Here is a 20,350-nt window from a genome sequence, read left to right as displayed (position 1 = left end):
TGGAGTTTGCACGTTCTAGCTTTGATCGTGTGGGTGGTTTCCTCCAGGTGCTCTGATCTCCTCCCCCATCCAAAAGATGTGCTGGTTTGTAGGTTCATCGGTCTCTGTAAATAGTTCCTAGTGTGCAGGGAGTAGATGAGAAAGTGGGATAACACAAAACTCATGTGAGTTGGCACATGTTTGGAATGGAATCGGTGGGCTGTAGTGCCTATTTCCATGTTGTATCTTTAAACTGAGATTAAATAATCCAATAAAACATGTATTATTGAACTGCAATCTTGTGCGAAACATGATACTCATGTTAGGTATTATTTGCCTGACTAGCACACAAAATAAAGCTTTTTAAATTTTGTACTTTAGAGATACAGCACGGAAACAGGCCCCACGGGAGTCCACACTGACCAGCAATCACCCCGTGCACTAGGGCTATCCAACACACTAGGGTCAATTTACAATTTTGCCAAAGCCAATTAACCTACAAATCTGCACGTCTTTGAGTGTGGGAGGAAACCGGAGCACCCGGAGAAAACCCAAGTGGCCACATGGAGAATGTACAAACTCCGTACAGACAGCACCGTAGTCAGGATCGAACCTGGGTCTCTGGCGCTGTAAGGCAGCAACTCTATGCTGCGCCACTGTGCTGCCCCATCCTTGTTGTATATTGGTACACAAAACCTTTATAAATCAATTCCAATCCCAAAAACATTTTATTTATTTGGTGGTCTGCATTTTTAAACACATACTCATTCACATGATGTAGACACCATGGGAATGCTGGCATTTTATCTGTCCAGCCAAATTACCCCAGAAATGAAGAAGCAATTAAAGGCCAACTATGCTAGTGGTCCTGGCAGAGAACAGTACAGCACAGGAACAGGCCCTTTAATCCACAACATCAGTGGCAAACATGATGCCAAGATAAACTAATCTCCTCTATCTGTATATGACCCATATTGCTACATTCCCTGCATATCCATGTGCTTATCTCAAAGCTTCTTAAAAACACCCCTGTCGTATCTGCCTCCACCACGACCCCTGGCATCACGTTCTAGGCACCCACCACACTGTGTAAAAACTTGACGCACGCATCTCCTTTAAACTTTGCCCCTCACATTTCTAAGCTATGCCCTCTGGTCTTTGACATTTTCATCCTACTAATTAATAGTTTCATGGTATTCGATCTTTAGATGAGACTGCAAAAATTAAATTTGAGACCGATTCAATTACTTGAATTTAAATAGACCAGTTGCGTTAATGTAGCGTGAGCTCATGTTAAATCAATACTTTAACCTGTTAGCTATCATCACCCTAGGTGTGAACAGACCCCATACCTACCAGGAAGAATAAAGGAACTTGCATGTACGTAGTACTTTCTTATGTTCATAAGTTCTAGGAGCAGAATTAGGCCATTCGGCCCATCAAGTCCACCCCGCCATTTAATCACGGCTGATTTATCATTCCCTCTCAACCCTATTCTCCTGCCTTCACCCCACAACTTCTGACACTAAACAAGAATCTGTCAATCTCCGCCTTAAAAATATCCATTCATGTGGCCTCCACAGCAGTGTGGCAATGAATTCCACAGATTCACCTCCCTCTGATTAAACAAATTCCTCCTCATCTTCTTTCTAAAGGTACATCCTTTTATTCTGAGCCTATGGCCTCTGGTCCCAGCCGAGTGGAAACATCCACTCCACATCCACTCGATCCAGACCTTGCACTCACGTTAGGAATCCCATCTCCAAGAGAGTGTGTGTGGTTGAATTATAAGCTTGTGGGAAACAATGATAAGCAGCACACAGTACAGGGGCGGCACAGTGACCCAGTTTGTAGAGTCGCTGCCTCACAGAGCCACAGAACCGGGTTCACTGAAATATCAGGTTAACCTTTTGTGTTCAGCCACAGAAGGAATCTATAAGCGAAAACCTTCTGCCAGAGAAGGGTGTGCTCCAACATTCACACCACAGTCAACCCTCCATCCTCAAATGGATCGCATTTTAATGTTTAAGAACGAACTGCAGATGCTGGAAAAGCGAAGGTGTACAACAAAGCTGGAGAAACTCAGCGGGTGCAGCAGCATCTGTGGAGCGAAGGAAATAGGCAACGTTTCGGGACGAAACGTTGCCTATTTCCTTCGCTCCATAGATGCTGCTGCGACCGCTGAGTTTCTCCAGTTTTTTTGTGTACCTTCGATCTCATTTTAATGTTCCTTTTGCAGCATGAAGAGGCTTCACAGAAGGTGTCAAGTGTCACCTGAGTTAATTGGGTAACTTGAGATCCGACCTGCTCAGAACTGTGTAATAGTCTGAAGAACTGGGCGTTCCATTGTACAGAGTTCCAAACCACCCCAGAAAATATCCTGCTCATTGCACAAACATTGAAGCACACAACAGCAAAGCTGATTCAACTATTTCTACAATGCTGTTACTTTCAATAAATAGTAGTTCAAATAAGGTTCAGCTGAGTTTGGAGCACAGTAGAAATGTGTGCTACTTAGGAGCAGAATTAGGCCATTCAGCCCATCGAGTCTGCTCCACCATTCATTCAATTTTTCCCTCTCAACCCCATTCTCCTGTCTTCTCCCTGTAACCTTTAACAGCCTTGGTGGTAGAGCTGCTGCCTCACAGCGCCAGAAACCCGGGTTCAATACTGACCTCGGCTGCTGCCTGTGTGCAGTTTGTACGTTCTCACTGTAACCGCATGGGTTTCCTCTGGGTGCTCCGATAATATCCTCCCACTTCCAAAATACGTGCTGGTTTGTAGGTTAATTGCCCCTCTGTAAATTGCCCTGAGTGTGTAGAGAGTGGATGCAAAAGTTTCATGGAATCATAGTGTCTTATACCCTGAAAGAGGCCCGTTGGCCCAAATTCCCCACACACCGGCCAGCATGTCCTATCTACTATACTGGTCCCGCCTGCCTGTGTTGGGCCCATATCCCTCTAAACCTGTTTTATCCATGAACCTTGTCGAAATGTTTCTTAAACATTCATCAAAGTATCATCAAAGACCCACACCATCCTGGCCACACACTCATCTCCCTGCTACCTTCAGGTAGAAGGTACAGGAGCCTGAAGACTGCAACAACCAGGTTCAGGAATAGCTACTTCCCCTCAGCCATCAGGCTATTAAACCTGGCTCGGACAAAACTCTGATTATTAACAACCACTTTCTGCTATTTGCACTTTACCAGTTTATTTTTTCATGTGTGTATATATTTAGATCAGGATATATGGACACATTTATCTGTTTTGTAGTAAATGCCTACTATTTTCTGTGTGCTTAAGCAAAGTAAGAATTTCATTGTCCTATACAGGGACACATGACAATAAACTCACTTGAACTTGAACGTTACAATAGTACCTGCCTCAATTACCTCCTCCGGCAGCTCATTGCATGCACCCACCACCCTTTGTGTGAATAACATATTGTGGGATAACATGGAACTAGTGTGAATGGGTGATTGATGGTCATCGTGAGCGCGATGGGCCGAAGGGCTTGTTTCCACGCTGTATCTCTAAATTAAACTAAACCTCCCAGTACTTCCAGCATTGTCGTTTATTACAGCTTTTGTGCAACTGCAATATTTCAGCTGACTACAGCATTTTTCCCCCTTTCCTTCTGTCCTCATTATTCTTCTGTCCACACCTCTTCCAGACAGCCCAGCTGTGACTAACAAATCTTCCTCTCGGCAAGTACTGCCACATTTTTGCTGCCTTTCCTTTTTTCTAATCTCCAATGTATCATGGATATTCCCTTTGTTCCTGCCTCTCCTCCCCATCCTTTGTAAGTTAGAAACTTTCTTGATGTCTTACATTACATGGAGAATGTAACCCGGGTTAACACACCAGTTCAGTATGGAGCTGTGCTGCCTTGAAGGTTTTAGTTTCATAGATACATGGTATTATGATCATTTCCATAAGCAAGTTAAACTCAAACTGCATTGACTGCACAAGCTTCATGACACTCACTTCAACATTACACTTTCAAGTTTCAGAAACTATTGGGTTAAACCAGTCTGCATTCCTTAACACAAAATAAAATGTGGGCCAGACAGCTGATTTGGGGCATCTTGGTCAGCAGGGCCAAGTTGGGCTAAATGGGCCTGTTTATGTGCGTACGACTCTATGAGTCTAGTTCGAATTGAAGACTATTTTTCAGCTTAAGATAGAAACAAAATGCTGGTCTAACTCAGCGTGAGAGGCAGCATCTCTGGAGAAAAGGAATAGATGATGTTGTGGTTTGGAACGCTTCTTCTGACGGTCTGAAGAAGGGCCTCGACCCGAATCATCACCTATTCCTTTTCACCAGAGATGCTGCCTGGTCTCCAGAGATGCTGCCCGCTGAGTTAGATCAGCATTTTGTGTCTGTCCTCCGCGTAAACTAGCATCTGCAGTTGCTTCCTACACACTTCTTTGGCCGACCGTGTTTCACCTTGCACGGATGCTGAGCATTTCCAGCATTTTAGAACGTAGAACATAGAAAAAGTACAGCAAAGGAACAAGCCCTTCATCCCGCAATGTCTGTGCCGAACACGATACCAAAAACTAATCTCATCTGCCTGTACATGATCCAAATCTCTCCATTCCCTGCATATCCGTGTGCCTATCTAAACCCTTCTTAAATGCCACTATCACATCTGCCTCCACCACCCAGCCACCAACCACCTTTTGTGTTAAAAAACTTGCCCTGCTCATCTCCTTTAGACGTTGTTCCTCTCACCTTAAAGCTACTCTATGCCCTCTCACCCTTGTACATTTCCACCCTGAGAAAAAAGGTTCTGGCCCTCTACCCTATCAATGGCTATTCTTTCCATCTTTTATTTCAGATTGATAGCATTTTCCAGGTTTTCTTATTATTTCTGGTTATTTATTCTCATTAAATATTATCTGATTTATTTTACAATTAAAAAGAGAAAAATAGAAGAAAGTTTGCATTTCACACTGTGGACATGAGTCATTGGAACAGGTCTGCTGCAAGGGAGGAGTCCCATTGTTTTGTTGGTTTGGTTGCAGCTGAATTGTTAAATCAAATGTATTTGTTATTTTCCAAGTGCAAGATGAAACTACAAATTGCGTAACTTTATTCCAGGTTTAGCAGTTGAATCAAATCTGGGTGGGATTGTGGTTTGGGTTAGTTTAGATTGTGAAGCAACTGCAATTTAATGCATTCCGATTGAACCCAGCCATTTCATTTCTCCTGCTGGAGATTGCTCCATCAGCAACAGTTTGAGAAAACAACATGTCGATAAATGACTGCAATGCCGCCAAAATCCCTCTTGCATATTAAATAGAAATCCCTACTTTGCAAACCAAACCGTTCCCACCAGGAAGGGAAATTGCATGAATGTATAATAAGCTAAGGCGGCACGGTCATGCAGCAGTAGAGTTGCTGCTTCCAGCGCCAGAGATCCAGGTTTGATCCAACTACGGATGTTGTCTGTAAGGAGGTTGTACGTTCTTCCTATTACCGTGTGCGTTTTCAAAGAAGTACAGATTTGTAGGTTCATTAGTTTCTGGAAATTAGAAATTGTCCCGAGTGCGTAGGATAGTACTGGTGTATGGGATGAATGCTGGTCGGTGCAATTCATGGGCCGAAGGGCCTGTTTTACACGCTGTATAAATAAGGTTTAAAGTCTAAAGTAAAATCTGAAGCTGGCAGTATTCTATTGTCTGGTTTATCCTTCTAATCAAGGAAATTTAATCCCCTTTCTTTACACTTTCCCATTCTCTACCATGGAATACATTCACCATATAATAGGAACAGGAAGGGAAACTGTATTCACACACAGTGGCGCAGCGGAAGAGTTGTTGCCTCACAGCGCCAGAGACTTGTGTTCTGATCCTGACTGTCTGTATGGAGTTTGTACATAGAAACATAGACATAGAAACATAGAAATTAGGTGCAGGAGTAGGCCATTCGGCCCTTCGAGCCTGCACCGCCATTCAATATGATCATGGCTGATCATCCAACTCAGTATCCCGTACCTGCCTTCTCTCCATACCCCCTGATCCCCTTAGCCACAAGGGCCACATCTAACTCCCTCTTAAATATAGCCAATGAAGTGGCCTCAACTACCCTCTGTGGCAGAGAGTTCCAGAGATTCACCACTCTCTGCGTGAAAAAAGTTCTTCTCATCTCGGTTTTAAAGGATTTCCCCTTTATCCTTAAGCTGTGACCCCTTGTCCTAGACTTCCCCAACATCGGGAACAATCTTCCTGCATCTAGCCTGTCCAACCCGTTCTCGCTATGACCATGTGGGATTTATCCGAGTGCTCTGGTTCCCTCCCACACTCCAAAGACTTATGGGTTTTGTAGGTTAATTGGCTTCTGTAAAAAAAAAATTGTAAATTGTTCCTGGTGTGTAGGATAGTACTAGTGTAAGGGGTGATCGCAGGTTGGCGGGAACATGGTGTGCCGAAGATCCTGTTTCCATGCTGTATCTCTAAAATCTAAACCTGGTGAAATCTAAAGAGGCCGGTGGGTATATAGAATGAGCTGCCAGAGGAAGTGGTAGAGGCAGGTACTATTACAACATTTAACAGACCTTAGACAGGTACAGGGAAAGGAAAGGTTTCAGATGATATGAGTCAGGCCCTTGTAAATGGGATTAGTTTAGATGGGACATCTTGGTGGGTGTTGATGAGATGGGCCAATGCTGTTTCCATGACTCCATGACTCTGTTTCCCAGCTACACTCACAATGGCCAGCAATATCTGCAGCTCTACGAGAATTAGGTAAGGCTACATTTGGAGTATTGCGTGCAGTTTTGGTCGCATGTTACAGGAGGGATGTGAAGGCTTTACGGAGGATGCAGAAGAGGTTTACCAGAATGCTGCCTGGATTAGAGTCAGTCAGAGTCAATTTAATTGTCATTTGGACCCCTTGAGGTCCAAACGAAATGCCGTGACGCTTGTGTAATGCCTCTGTGTAATCTACTATTCCTACATTCTTGTACCAGGGTATGGTTGTGCTCATGTACAGTAAGACTGTAGGGTGTTAGCTACAAGGAGAGGCTGGACAAACTTGGATTGGTTTCCCTTAACTGTCAGAGATTGAGAGGAGAACTGTTAAAAGTATATAGAATTGTAAGATCCATAGAACGGGTGGACAGTCAGAACCTTTTTCCCAGGGTGGAAATATCAGAGTAGAGGGCATAGAGTTTTGCAACTGTCCCACTTAGGAAACCTGAACGGAAACCTCTGGAGACTTTGCCCCCCCCCCCCACCCAAGGTTTCCGTGCGGTTCCCGGAGGTTTTTGTCAGTCTCCCTACCTGCTTCCACTCCCTGAAACCTCCGGCAACCCCCTGCAACCTCCGGGAACCGCACGGAAACCTTGGGTGGGGCACAAAGTCTCCAGAGGTTTCCATTCAGGTTTCCTAAGTGGGACAGGGGCATTAAGGTGAGGGGCCAAGTGTGAAGGAGATGTGCGGGGCAAGTTGTTTTTTTTACACTGAGAATGGTGGGTGTATAAACGTGATGCCAGGGGTGGTGGTGGAGGCAGATATGATGGTGGTGTTTAAGAGGCTTTTAGATGAACACATGGATATGTAGGATTCAGAAGCATATTGACCATGTGCACAGAGATGAGATTGGTTTGTCTTGGCATCATGTTCAACATGGACATTATGGGCTGAAGGGCCTGTTTCTCTGCTGTACTTTTCTATGTTCTATGTTCTATCAAATTGCAATATACCAACACCTCATATTAACTTCTTACCTGAGCCACCCAGACTAAAGTGACTAACAAAAAGATTACTGGAGTCAGTCCAGCATTTTTTGTAAAATCTAATGAAGTTTTCTTGGAAACTTAGGCAAATAGCCTGACAGAACCGCTGAGCGGTGGAAAAAAGGAATAGGACATTGCTGCTTAAAGTTAATTAGTTGTTGAACATGTTTTAACTGAACACTTGCCTTTTAATGCAAGTCTAACCTTTAGTCCAAGACTCTTTCTGTACCTTTATATTCTGGCAAAAACAATGAAGACAAAGAGACAATGGTTCAATGGTATTTTATTGTCACATGTACCTAGGTACAGTGAAATTCATTTTTTGCCTATAATTCAATTAAGTCTTACTGTACATGAGCACAACCATACCCTGGTACAAGAATGTAGGAATAGTACATTACACAGAGGCATTACACAAGCGTCGCCAAGTTTCTAGTGCCAACTTGTGCCTTTCAAGTTTCAAAGTTCTTCAATATATAGTCTTAGCCGAGCCTTCAGGGCCCGTTGTTCTTCATTCCATCCGAAAGCTCATTCTCTGTGTTGAATGGTACAGGGCCAGAGATTCCCAGAGTGGGGATAGAGACACAAGGAACCACAGATGTTGTTTTACAAAAAAAAGACACAAAGTGCCGGAGTAATTCGGTGGGTTGCCGCTAGGCCATACTAGCTCAGTTTAGAGATTCAGCGTGAAAATGGGCCCTTTGGCCCACCGAGACCGTGCCGACCAGCGATCATGGTATTGACACTGCTCGATTCATTTTTACAATCATGGTCAATGGCTAGGCCTTCATCAGAGATCACAGCTTGAATCTACTGGAGGTCAAGCTACACCCTAGTGATATAGAAACATAGAAACATAGAAATTAGGTGCAGGAGTAGGCCATTCGGCCCTTCGAGCCTGCACCGCCATTCAATATGATCATGGCTGATCATCCAACTCAGTATCCCGTACCTGCCTTCTCTCCATACCCTCTGATCCCCTTAGCCACAAGGGCCACATCTAACTCCCTCTTAAATATAGCCAATGAACTGGCCTCGACTACCCTCTGTGGCAGAGAGTTCCAGAGATTCACCACTCTCTGTGCGAAAAAAGTTCTTCTCGTCTCGGTTTTAAAGGATTTCCCCCTTATCCTTAAGCTGTGACCCCTTGTCCTGGACTTCCAAAACATCGGGAGCAATCTTCCTGCATCTAGCCTGTCCAACCCCTTAAGAATTTTGTAAGTTTCTATAAGATCCCCTCTCAGTCTCCTAAATTCTAGAGAGTATAAACCAAGTCTATCCAGTCTTTCTTCATAAGACAGTCCTGACATCCCAGGAATCAGTCTGGTGAACCTTCTCTGCACTCCCTCTATGGCAAAATGAATATGATCTGCCACCACACAAACCCAACTATAACCATATAACAATTACAGCACGGAAACAGGCCATCTCGGCCCTACAAGTCCATGCCGAACAACTTTTTTCCCTTAGTCCCACCTGCCTGCACTCATACCATAACCCTCCATTCTCTTCTCATCCATATGCCTATCCAATTTATTTTTAAATGATACCAACGAACCTGCCGCCACCACTTCCACTGGAAGCTCATTCCACACCGCTACCACTCTCTGAGTAAAGAAGTTCCCCCTCATGTTACCCCTAAACTTCTGTCCCTTAATTCTGAAGTCATGTCCTCTTGTTTGAATCTTCCCTATTCTCAAAGGGAAAAGCTTGTCCACATCAACTCTGTCTATCCCTCTCATCATTTTAAAGACCTCTATCAAGTCCCCGCTTAACCTTCTGCGCTCCAGAGAATAAAGACCTAACTTACGTCATATATAGTGGCCAATCCCTGGGTTAAGATATTGAATATGAATATGAATATAGGATAATGAGGCCTGCTTGTCAAATAGAGTTATGGAGTTAAACGGTGTGGAAACAGGCCCTTCAGCCTTCCTGGCCCACACCAACCAACATGTCCCATCTACACTAGTCTCACCTGCCTGCATTTGGCCCATATCCCTCTAAACCTATCCTATACATGTATCTGTATAAATGTTTCTTAAAAGCCTGGGGCCACCCAGTCCCACAAAGCCGAATACAACCCGGCCGGTAAGCCATCACTTCCGGAAGTTTTATTCGAGACAAAAGAACGGATGGACTCTCCCGCTTGCTGTCCTCCAAGACCTCTGTGAAAGAGAACAGGAAGTTCAGGGAGGCGGTGCTGTCTGTGGCCTTTCTGTCGTAGAAACCCGATTTGCAGATCCTCAGCATGTCCGTCTGCAAGGATGTTACCGAGCCCTCCTCCCCCGAAGGCTGTTGGTCACGGAGATCCCCTGTGAACCTTATTGAAGAAGAAGCGTGAGCACATCTCATCCTGCTCCACGTGGCGGACCCTGGATCGGAAGGTAATGTTGGAGGATTCGGAGGTAAAGAGCCGAACTTGTCGGCCCTTCAACTCTCTAAGTTCCTCCCACATATCCACCCCCATCGACTGCCAAAGGAGCAGTTGCTGCAAATCTGTCTGGAGGTGGTACTATTCTCTCTGACTTGTCTTGCTCTCTGAACCCCTTTGGAGATGAAGAACCTCTTGATGTTCCCCTTGATTGCTTCCCACCAGTGTATCATAGTGGGACCTCACATTTCTCCACCATGCGTAGTCCCTCTTTAGCTCCTCAATGTTCTCTGTGGTCAACAACTTTACATTTAACTTCCACGTCCCTCTGCCTGCCTTCTTGTCCTCCAGTAGGTGACAGGAAGCCTGAAGGAAAGGAGGCAGTGGTCAGAGAGGAACACGGGCATGGTGTCGGTGTGTCTGACTGTGACGGCCTTAGAGGTGAAGAGGAAGTCTATCCGGGACCAGACTGAACCATCCGATCTCTCCCGGGGTTGCTGAAGGCATCGCTGGAGAACGGTCAGATACTCACTCCCCACGGGCAAGGTCTACACATTAATCAGCCAGAGAGCGGAGAGTCACGGTACATTACATCCACCATGAGGAGACCCCAAACACCTCCCTGACTTCAGTTCCCTCCCCACAGCAAGGGTTCCTGAACCCAATCAGGAACTTTTGGGTTGCTGAGGTTCCCAAGCTCAAGAACTGTCCTCACTGCCTCTGGGCACCTCCTTTAAGATGTTCTGACATGTTTGGCAAGGAATTTAATCAACTGCCCTAACATCTCCTGATGTGATTCAGCGCCAACATTTTGTGTAACATCACGTGCCTGAAACATTCTGGAACGTTTCACTGTTTTAGAGACACAAAGTCATTTCCCAGGCTTTATCCAATTCACAACTGCCATGTTTAAATCAACAATCTTCTGGTTTGGAAATGTATTTTTAGCATTCTGAAATTAGGTTTATGCCATATATTAATGTTTACCATAATCTTCTTTCTTTGTTATTCTTGAAAGAGGTTGTCAAGATAGGTTCCTCCCAAGCTGAACCAGTCTCTGGGAAATATTTAACACTGGCCACACATACGTGCTAAAGTGCCTCATAATTACCACTCCGATGTCTCTGCATATACAAAATGGCTACAATGAAAACCCTCCCAAATTGCTGCAACCTCTAAACCCTTGTGTTTAATGTATTGATATAGCGTGGCAACAGGCACTTCGGCCCACATTATCCATCCATCTTCCATTACCCAGGGTAGGGGAATCACCAATTAAGTCTGAAGAAGGGTCACAACCCGAAACGTTACCTACCCATTTGCTCCAGAGATGCTGTCTGATCCATTGAGTTACTACAGTATTTTGTGTCTATGTTAGGGAAATCAAAAAAACTCATTTAAGGTGAAAGGGGCAAGATGTAATAGGAACCTAAGGAGCAACATTTTCGCTGTCCGCGTGTGAGTATACGGAATGAGCTGCCAGAGGAGGTAGTTGAGGCAAGTCCTATAACAACATTTAAAATATAGTTGGAGAAAAATGGATGGGAAAGGTTTAGAGAGATATGGACCAAACGTGGGCAAATGGGGCTATCTTAGATGGGCATTTGGTTCAATATGGATGGGTTGGGCTGAAAGGCTTGTTTCCATGCTATATGACTCTATGATTCTTTATATCCCACTAGTTCTGTTATCCCAGTTGCTCATCCACTCCCTACATGTTCGTGGCAATTTTGTTACATGGGCCAATTAACATACAAACCTGCACGTTTTTTTGGGATGTGAGAGGAAACCTGAGCACCTGGAGGAAACCCACATGGTCACAGGGAGAACATGCAAACTCTGCACAGACAGCACCCAAGGTCGGAATCGAACCTGGGGCTCTGATGCTGCGGAGAAGCTGCTCTACCAGATTGCTCATGACAGGAATTTCTTCAGAGCCTGTTGATTCAAGTGATGTGTTTTAATGTTTGTTTTTGCTACACGGTGTTCCGATGTGGTTTCACACTTTTGCCACTTTCTCGTCCGTACTAGTTGCCCAATTGCAGACGCCACATCATGTTGGGAAACACGACTAGGATCAAAAACCACAATTGTGTAAATGCAAATTTTGTTGGGAAAAGGTTGTCATTTTGCTGGGGAAGTAAGAAAACAAGGAAGTTTTAATGTGGTCGGGCGGGGGCAGGGTTGGTAGTGAACAAAGGCACTGTCTGCTGTAGGGTGGAGGCCAAGGTTCAACAGGTGACTCAATGTTGTCACAGATAATCAACTGTGTTTAAAGAATTAAAAAAGCAAAATAACAAGGTCAAACTGTGAGAACGCAGGAGCTGATGGAAATCTGGAATAAAAGAGGACAGGTCGACGAGCCCAATCCCTGCGAGCCCACGAAGACTGGGAATCGGAGAGGAGGATGGAGGGAGTGAGCTTGTCCCATTTGCACCGTTTTGCCCATATCCCCCAAGCCTTTCTTATCCATGTACCTGTCTAAGTGCCTGGACTGAAGAGCCAGTGAGAACCAGGGGGTCTTCCCTTCCATGCTCTCAAGGTTGGTTGCTGAAGATAGTACCACCTCCTGAGGGGTAAATTGGAGACAGGGACAATTGCAATGTTTAACAGACATTTGGACAGGCAAATGGGAAGAATAGGTTTAGAAGAATTTGTATCAACTGCGGGCGAGCTTCGATGGCCATCTGGATTGGCATGGACAAGTTAGGCTGAAGGTTATGTTTCCGTGCTGTATGAGTCTATGACTTTGAGAGTATCCCCACATCTTAGAACATCATGGGCCCATGGACGGAGGTCCCAACCTGAAACATCACCCATCCTTTTTCTCCAGCGGCGCTGCCTGACCCGCTGAGTTACTCCAGCACTTTGTATAATAGCATGCAGTTCACAATTGATTTGCATAAAATCATTCTGAGCATTGATTATCACTTTCCATGATGTCGGCTGTTAAAAAGGGAGGTAGGCAGAGGGTGTGTATTAGTCAGCGATGGCAGATGGAGGGGCCTCTGACTGATGTGTCATTGTGCTGTGAGCAGTGAAGGTCATGGAGTTCATGCAATGCATTCTGCTGGCAATGAAAGGAATGCAGACTGTGTGAACTGTCATATCAGTAAGCAGTGCAGTGGGGCAGCAAATAGTGTTGCAACCAGGAGCAAGGTCGGCACGGTGGTACAGCGGTATGTTGCTGCCTTACAGTGCCGGAGTCCCGGATTCAATCCTGACCTCGGGTGCTGTCTGTACGGAGTTTGTACATTCTCCCTGTGACCACATTTGGTTTTCTCCGGGTGCTCCGGTTTCCTTCCACATCCCAAAAATGTGTGGGTTTGTAGGCTAGTTGGCTTCTATAAATTGTCCCTAGTGTGTAGGATAGAACTAGTGTACAAGCAATCGTTGGTCGGCGTGGACTCGATGGGCCAAAAGGACTGTTCCCATGCTCTATCTCTAAAACGAAAACTAACCTCACAGCTCCAATAACACAGGTTCGATCCCATCTCTTGTCCTATCTAAGGTACGTGGGGGTATTTTGATAGCACGTAAGGAGGCCAATTTCAGCCCATTGGGTCTGTACTATCCCCTCTAAATTATTCTCTCCACTTCCCCATGTACTCTCCCCAAATGCTCCCTGTAACTGCATGCACTTTCCTCAGATGCTACAGTTTCCTCCCACATCCCAATGCCGGTTGATAGGGCAAAAGGCTTCTGTAAATTACCCCTAGTTTAGCTCGGTGTCAGAGCATGCAAAGGAGAATAATTTACAGAGAAATAAGTGGTGGAATGAGAGTGATGGGAATACTCTGAGAGCTGTCATGGGTTAGATGGGCCGATTGGCCTCATTCCTTGTCATAAGGAAATATGAAATTAAGTGCTGACCGATGCACTTTGAGGTTAAATCATGGACAAATGAGCCAGACCAATCTCCTAATGGACATGACTTCACTCCTAAGGGTATACTAGCGTGATCTACCCTAGTTAAAAACATTTTTTTCAATCAATTTACACAGAAAAAACATGCAATTGGATCCTGTTTCTAGGCTGCTATGACAGAGTGCCATTCCTACCTTGATTGTAAATCCTGACTTCATGCCAAAGTATAATTTGCCTCACAGCACCAGAGATTCGTGTCCAATCCTGACTTCGGCTGCAATCTGTGTGGAGTGTGCATGTCATCCCTGTGACCGCGTGGGTTTCCTCCTGCATCCCAAGGGCGTGCGGGTTTGGGGGTTAATCGGCCTCTGTAAATAACCCCTAATGTGCAGGGAGTGGATGCGATGAGTGAGATAAGCTAGTGTGAATGGGTGATCTACGGTCGATGTGGACTCTGTGGACCAAAGTCCTGCTTCCATGCTGTTTCTTTCAATCAGTCAATAAATAAGTCAGCATAAGTCATTGCATTATTGCTGATGATGCAACAGTGTTATATTTTGATTGCAACGTTAATGCCATGACTGAAGTTTTCATTTGCTGACGACATCTCCCTTGTTGGAGTAAGGCCAATGTCCCTACAGTGCGCACGTGTTAATAGGGGACAGGAATATCAACCCAAGATTGGACTATTTTTGCATTCCATCACAGTGAGGAATGTGGGGAATCTGCTGTGGTGGATGTTTATGTTAACTTTTGTATAGTTGTGTGTCTTGTTGCTTTTATTTCATCTGGCTGTATGGTAATTCGCATATCACTGTACCTTTGAAACCTTTGATTCAGTGGATTATGTGCAAACCTGAGTCAGAAGCCATGAGTTCAGACCTTAGCACGAGTGGGCTCAATGGCCTTCTTTGGTGCTGACATGTTCAATTCAGTTCAGTTTGGTTTGGTTTGGTTTAGTTTAGTTTACTTTAGTTTAGTTTAGTTTAGTTTAGTTTAGTATATCGTCATGTGTACCAAGGTCCAGTGAAAAGCTTGAGTAGGAAGGAACTGCAGATGCTGGTTTATACCGAAGGTATAAACGCTGGAGTAACTCAGCCGGTTAGGCAGCATCTCTGGAGTAAACAAATAGATGACATTTCAGGTCGGAACCCTTCTACAGACTGAGTGTAGTGGGGGGGAAGCTGGAAATGAGGTTGGGATGGAACAAACCGTGGCAATTTCGTTAGCAGGTGAAAATGGACAAATACCTCTGGATTCAAAGGAAGCCTAAGAACTTCAATGATATATTTTTGGCCACTGGATGTAAAATGTTGCCTGGATAACTGAGAGAAAGGCTGTGAACATTCTGTGTAATCCTGGAGCCAATACAATTGTCACCTCATTATTCTTCTTAGGAAAGGCTTAATGGTTTGACATAGGTGGTAAAAATCTACTTCAGCACTTCTTTAAATATTATGGGATATGTGGTTCTAGGATCGGCACAGGATCGGCACAGTGGCGTGGCGGTAGAGTTGCTGCCTTACAGAGTTTGTACATTCTCCCCGTGACCACGTGGGTTTTCTCCAGGTGCTCCGGATTCCTCCCACATTCCAAAGGCGTACGGTTAATTGGCTTTGGTAAGATTGTAAATTGTCCCTAGTGTGTAGGATAGTATTAGTGCACGGGAATCGCTGGTTAGTGCAGACTAGGTGGGCCGAAGGGCCTGTTTCCACGCTGTATCTCTAAACTCTACACTCCAATAACAAGTTAAAAATGCAGCCAAATGTTGGTCTAGGAATCATGTTTGGCACGAACATTGTGGGCTTAAGGACCTGTTCTTGTGCTGTACAGTTCTATGTTCTAACCCACCAACTTGTTTATTTGTTCCACAGCTACGGCAAACATGTGCAGCACTTTAAGGTCCTTCGCGATAAAGACAGCAAATATTATTTGTGGGATGAGAAGTTTCACTCCTTGAATGAGCTTGTGGACTTCTACAGGACCACTACAATCGCAAAGAAGCAACAAATTTTCCTGAGAGATGCAAAACCTGATGAAGAGGTAAAATGATTGTCGAAAACAACAGTGGAACATTAGCTTAGCATTAGAATTGCTGCCTTATAGCGCCAGAGTCACCGGTTCGATCCTGACTGAGGGTGCTGTCTGTACAGAGTTTGTACATTCTCCCTGTGACCGCGTGGGTTTTCTCCGGGTGCTCTGGTTTCCCCCCACACTCCAAAGATGTACAGGTTTGTAGGTTAATTGGCTTCTGTAACTTGCAAATTGCCCCTAGTGTGCACGATAGTGCTTGTGCACGGGGTGATCATAGGTCGGCACGTTTCAATGGGCCGAAGGACCTGTTTCCATGCTCCATCTCCAAATTCTTAAGTAAAGTGAAGTTTAAGGTACAATCACAACTTTGAAACGACATTAGCAAATGGATAGGATAGGGATAGGTTTAGAGGGATATGGGCGAAATGCAGGCAGGTGGGACTAGTGTAGATGGGACATGTTGGTGAGTTTGGGCAAGTTGGGCCGAAGGGTCGCTTTCCACGCTGTAGGATTCTATGAGTTAAAATCAATGGAGGGGATTCACACTGAATCAAAACAGGTCATTGGTCCCGACTGATCCATGCTGATGTTTATCATCTACACGAGCCTCCTCTCGCCCCCTCCATATCAAACTCTATTGGAATATCCCACTATTCTCTGCTCCTTCATGTGCCGGGTTTGGTCCGGACCTCGGGTGCTGTCTGTGTGGAGTTTGCACGTTCTCTCTGTGACCATGTGGGTTTCCTGCAAAACTCACACATGTCATAGGGAGAATGAACAAACTCCGCACAGACCACACCTGTAGTCAGGATCGAGCCCGAATATCTGGCTCTGTGAGGCAGCAACTCCACCGCTGTGCCACTCTGCTGATTGGTATCTTGACGGTGTGGAGGTGCATCCTAGTACTGAGATTCCTTCTGTTCTCTCCACCCCACCTCTTTGCAATTTATGACTCACTTGTTTTCTCAGTTTTGTTAATTCTTTAATTGATTGATCCCATTTCTTCACTTTTTTTTCCTGGAACATAGAACATAGAACAGTACAGCATAAGAACGGGCACTTTGGCCCACAATGCTAGTGCCGAACATGACTGATCTCAATTGCCTGAACATGATCTATATCCCTCGATTCCCTGCACTTCCATGTGCCTATTTCACGCCTCCTAAACACCACTATTGCGTCTGTCTCCACCACCACCCCAGGCAATGCGTTCCATGTAAACTTGTTTTTCTTTTTTAAATTCTTTATCCAATTCCCTGTGGAAAATCAGTACGGAATGTCCGAACCCTGCCGTCTCGTCATTCCCTTCAGATCATATGCACAAGATTTCAGCAACTAAGTTACAGAGAAAGGTTGAACAAGTTAGGGCTTTATTCTTTGGAGCGCAGAAGGTTAAGGGGGGACTTGATAGAGGTTTTTTAAATGATGAGAGGGATAGACAGAGTTGATGTGGAAAAGCTTTTCCCACTGAGAGTAGGGAAGATTCAAACAAGGGGACATGACTTGAGAATTAAGGGACTGAAGTTTAGGGGTAACATGAGGGGGAACTTCTTTACGCAGAGAGTGGTGGCTGTGTGGAATGAGCTTCCAGTGAAGGTGGTGGAGGCAGGTTCGTTTTTATCATTTAAAAATAAATTGGATAGTTATATGTACGGGAAGGGAATGGAAGGTTATGGTCTGAGCGCAGGTATATGGGACTAGGGGAGAATATGTGTTCGGCACGGACTAGAAGGGTCGAGATGGCCTGTTTCTGTGCTGTAAATTGTTATATGGTTATATGGTTAAGATTTGTAAACAAAAATCTCACACTGGTGTTAAGGTGCTGAACTGGACTCTAGAGTTCTGGACCGTTTATTCAGAGACGCATTTAGTTTAGTTTTAGTTTAGAGATACAGGGCGGAAACAAGCTCTTCGGCCCACTGAGTCCACACCAACCGACGATCCCCAGATAATAGCATGATCCGACACATTAGAGCCAATTCACTATCTTTACTGAAGCCAATTAACCTATAAACCTGTGCATCTTTGGAACGTGGGAGGAATCTGGAGCTCCCGTGGAAAACACCCGAGAACGTACAAACTCCTTGCTTGAACCTCACCAGAGTTAAATCCTAGTAACTAATTAAATCCAGAATAAGAGTGAACTGTGGTAATACTGTAGCTACCATAAATATACTGGATTTTGTGAAAAAAATATCTGGTTCACTCATCCCCTTGAGGGATGTAGATATGCTGCACTTACTTGATCTGATTTAAATGGGACTCTAGACCAAACAATGGTGTTGGCTTTTTACCTCATCTTTCATTCATGTACAAATATGGGTGAGCAATGAGTGCTGGCACTGCCTGCGGTATCAACATCATGTGAATGAATGATTGAATGAATGAATGAATGAATGAATGAATGAATGAATGTATGATTGAATGATTGAGTCAATGCATGAATGAGTCAATGAATGGGGTAAAGGAAATAATGAATGAAGACAAGAATGAATATTATAACAAGGTTAGTACTACAACAACTTTTAATAGACATTCGGACAGATACATGGATATTAAAAGCTTAGAGAGATACGGGGGCAGGTGGAACTAGTGTAGATTGGGCATTGTGGTCGGCATGGGAAAGTTGGGCTGAAGGAGTTGTTTCCGTGTTGGCCATGACTTTATGAATGAATGAATGATGGATGAATGAATGAATGAATGTATGCATGAATGAATGAATGAATGAATGAATGAATGAATGTATGATGAATGAATTGAAATGTATGATGATGAATGAATGAATGAATGAATGAAGGATGATGAATGGATGGATGGATGATGATGGAGGTGAGGGAGGGAGGAGGGAGAGAGGGGGGGGGAGGAGGAGGGGGGGGGGGGGGGGGGGGGGGGGGGGGGGGGGGGGGGGGGGGGGGGGGAGGGAGGGAGGAAAGAAAATGACAATGCTCCAAATAATGGTTTTCCATTTACAATGGTCTGCCTTGTGTGGGTTTATTTGGATGACTGGACTGCAGAGTTTTCAGCTCGAATGTTCTACACTGACCACTCTTGTGTTGCAGATGGAGAAGCCCATGCTGGTACAGGCTTGCTTCGACTTTGCTCCACAAGACCGCTCGGAGCTGATCTTCAACCGGGGCGATGTGATCGAGGTGCTGGAATGCCTGGATGCAAACTGGTGGAAGGGGAAGTGCAACAGCCGCATCGGTTACTTCCCACGCAACTACGTTCAGGGAATCGTGCAGTAGCTCCCCACAGCGCCATCATCTCATCATGAACGTCGGGAAGCAGCTTTCCATCGTAACCTCTTCTGATTTACTTCAGACCAGATCCCTGCATCAGTGACTACACTTCAAACACACTTCACCGCCTGTGCTGAGCTTTGGGATAGCCTGAGATTATGAAAGACGTTTCACAAAATGCAAATCTCTTCTTCGTCAACTTGGGCACAAAATTACAAGTCGTCAGATTCTTGTTCTTTCCCTCTGTGTACATTTTTGTGCGTGACTTTATTTGCTTTTCACTTGGATCGTGGAACGTGGGCTCGTTTTGATGCAAAAATCCTGAGAAGTTATCCTGAGCTCCGCGGATGCGTAAACCTGCAGTCACTGGCAGCTCTAAATATCCCCAGCTGTCTCTGTAACATTTGAGGCTGTTGCAAAAATATTTTTTTTTAAATGATCATCCTCACAAATAAAATGTACAGTATGGAACACATTCCAGCTCTTCATGTTTCTTGATACGGATCTCGATACAGGCTGGTTTGCCTCTTGAAATCAATCATCGTGCCATCGATTCATAGTCATACAGTGTGGAAACAGGCCCTTCGGCCCAACTTGCCCACACTGAACAAAATGCCCCAGTAGTCCCACCTGCCTGTGTTTGGCCATATCCCTCTAAACCATTCCTATCCACGCGTCCTGTCCAAGTGTCTTTTAAATATTGTTCTAGTACCTGCCTCAACTACCAACTACCTCCCCTGGCAGCTCGTTTCCATATAACCCCCAGTCTCTGTGAAAATGTTACCCCTTGGGTTTCTATTAAATCTTTCCCCTTTCACCCTTAACCTATGACCCCTGCTTCTTAATTCCCCTATTTTGAGTAAAAGACTGTGCACTCACCCTAATTAGGTTATTATTGTCACATGTACTGAGGTGCAGTGAAAGCTGGGTAGGAAGCTTTCATGTTTTGTGCTATCCAGTCAGTGAAAAGACTATACATGATTATAATCTATTCCCCCCATGATCTTATACACCTCTATAAGATCATCCCTCATCCTCCTGCACTCCAAGGAATAAAGTCCTAGCCTGCCCAACCTCTCCCTATAGCTCAGGGCCTCGAGTCCTGGCAAA

At 44.8% G+C, this 20,350-nt stretch overlaps 1 protein-coding gene across 1 annotated transcript in view; it reads left to right on the top strand.

Moving 5' to 3' along the window:
- LOC129706979 (GRB2-related adapter protein-like) overlaps positions 1–19,875 on the top strand; it is a 116,085-nt gene extending 96,210 nt beyond the window's left edge. The window contains exons 5-6 of the mRNA XM_055651681.1: positions 15,842–16,010; positions 19,061–19,875. Of these exons, the coding sequence (XP_055507656.1) occupies positions 15,842–16,010; positions 19,061–19,246 (355 nt within the window). The 3' untranslated portion in view covers positions 19,247–19,875. The remainder of the gene's footprint in view (positions 1–15,841; positions 16,011–19,060) is intronic.
- Positions 19,876–20,350: the final 475 nt, after the last annotated feature.

Source organism: Leucoraja erinacea, chromosome 20 (assembly GCF_028641065.1).
Source record: "Leucoraja erinacea ecotype New England chromosome 20, Leri_hhj_1, whole genome shotgun sequence".
NCBI classification, from domain to species: Eukaryota; Metazoa; Chordata; class Chondrichthyes; order Rajiformes; family Rajidae; genus Leucoraja; species Leucoraja erinaceus.
The sequence above is the reverse complement of the archived record's forward strand: the minus strand, read 5'-3'. Positions and strand labels throughout refer to the sequence as shown.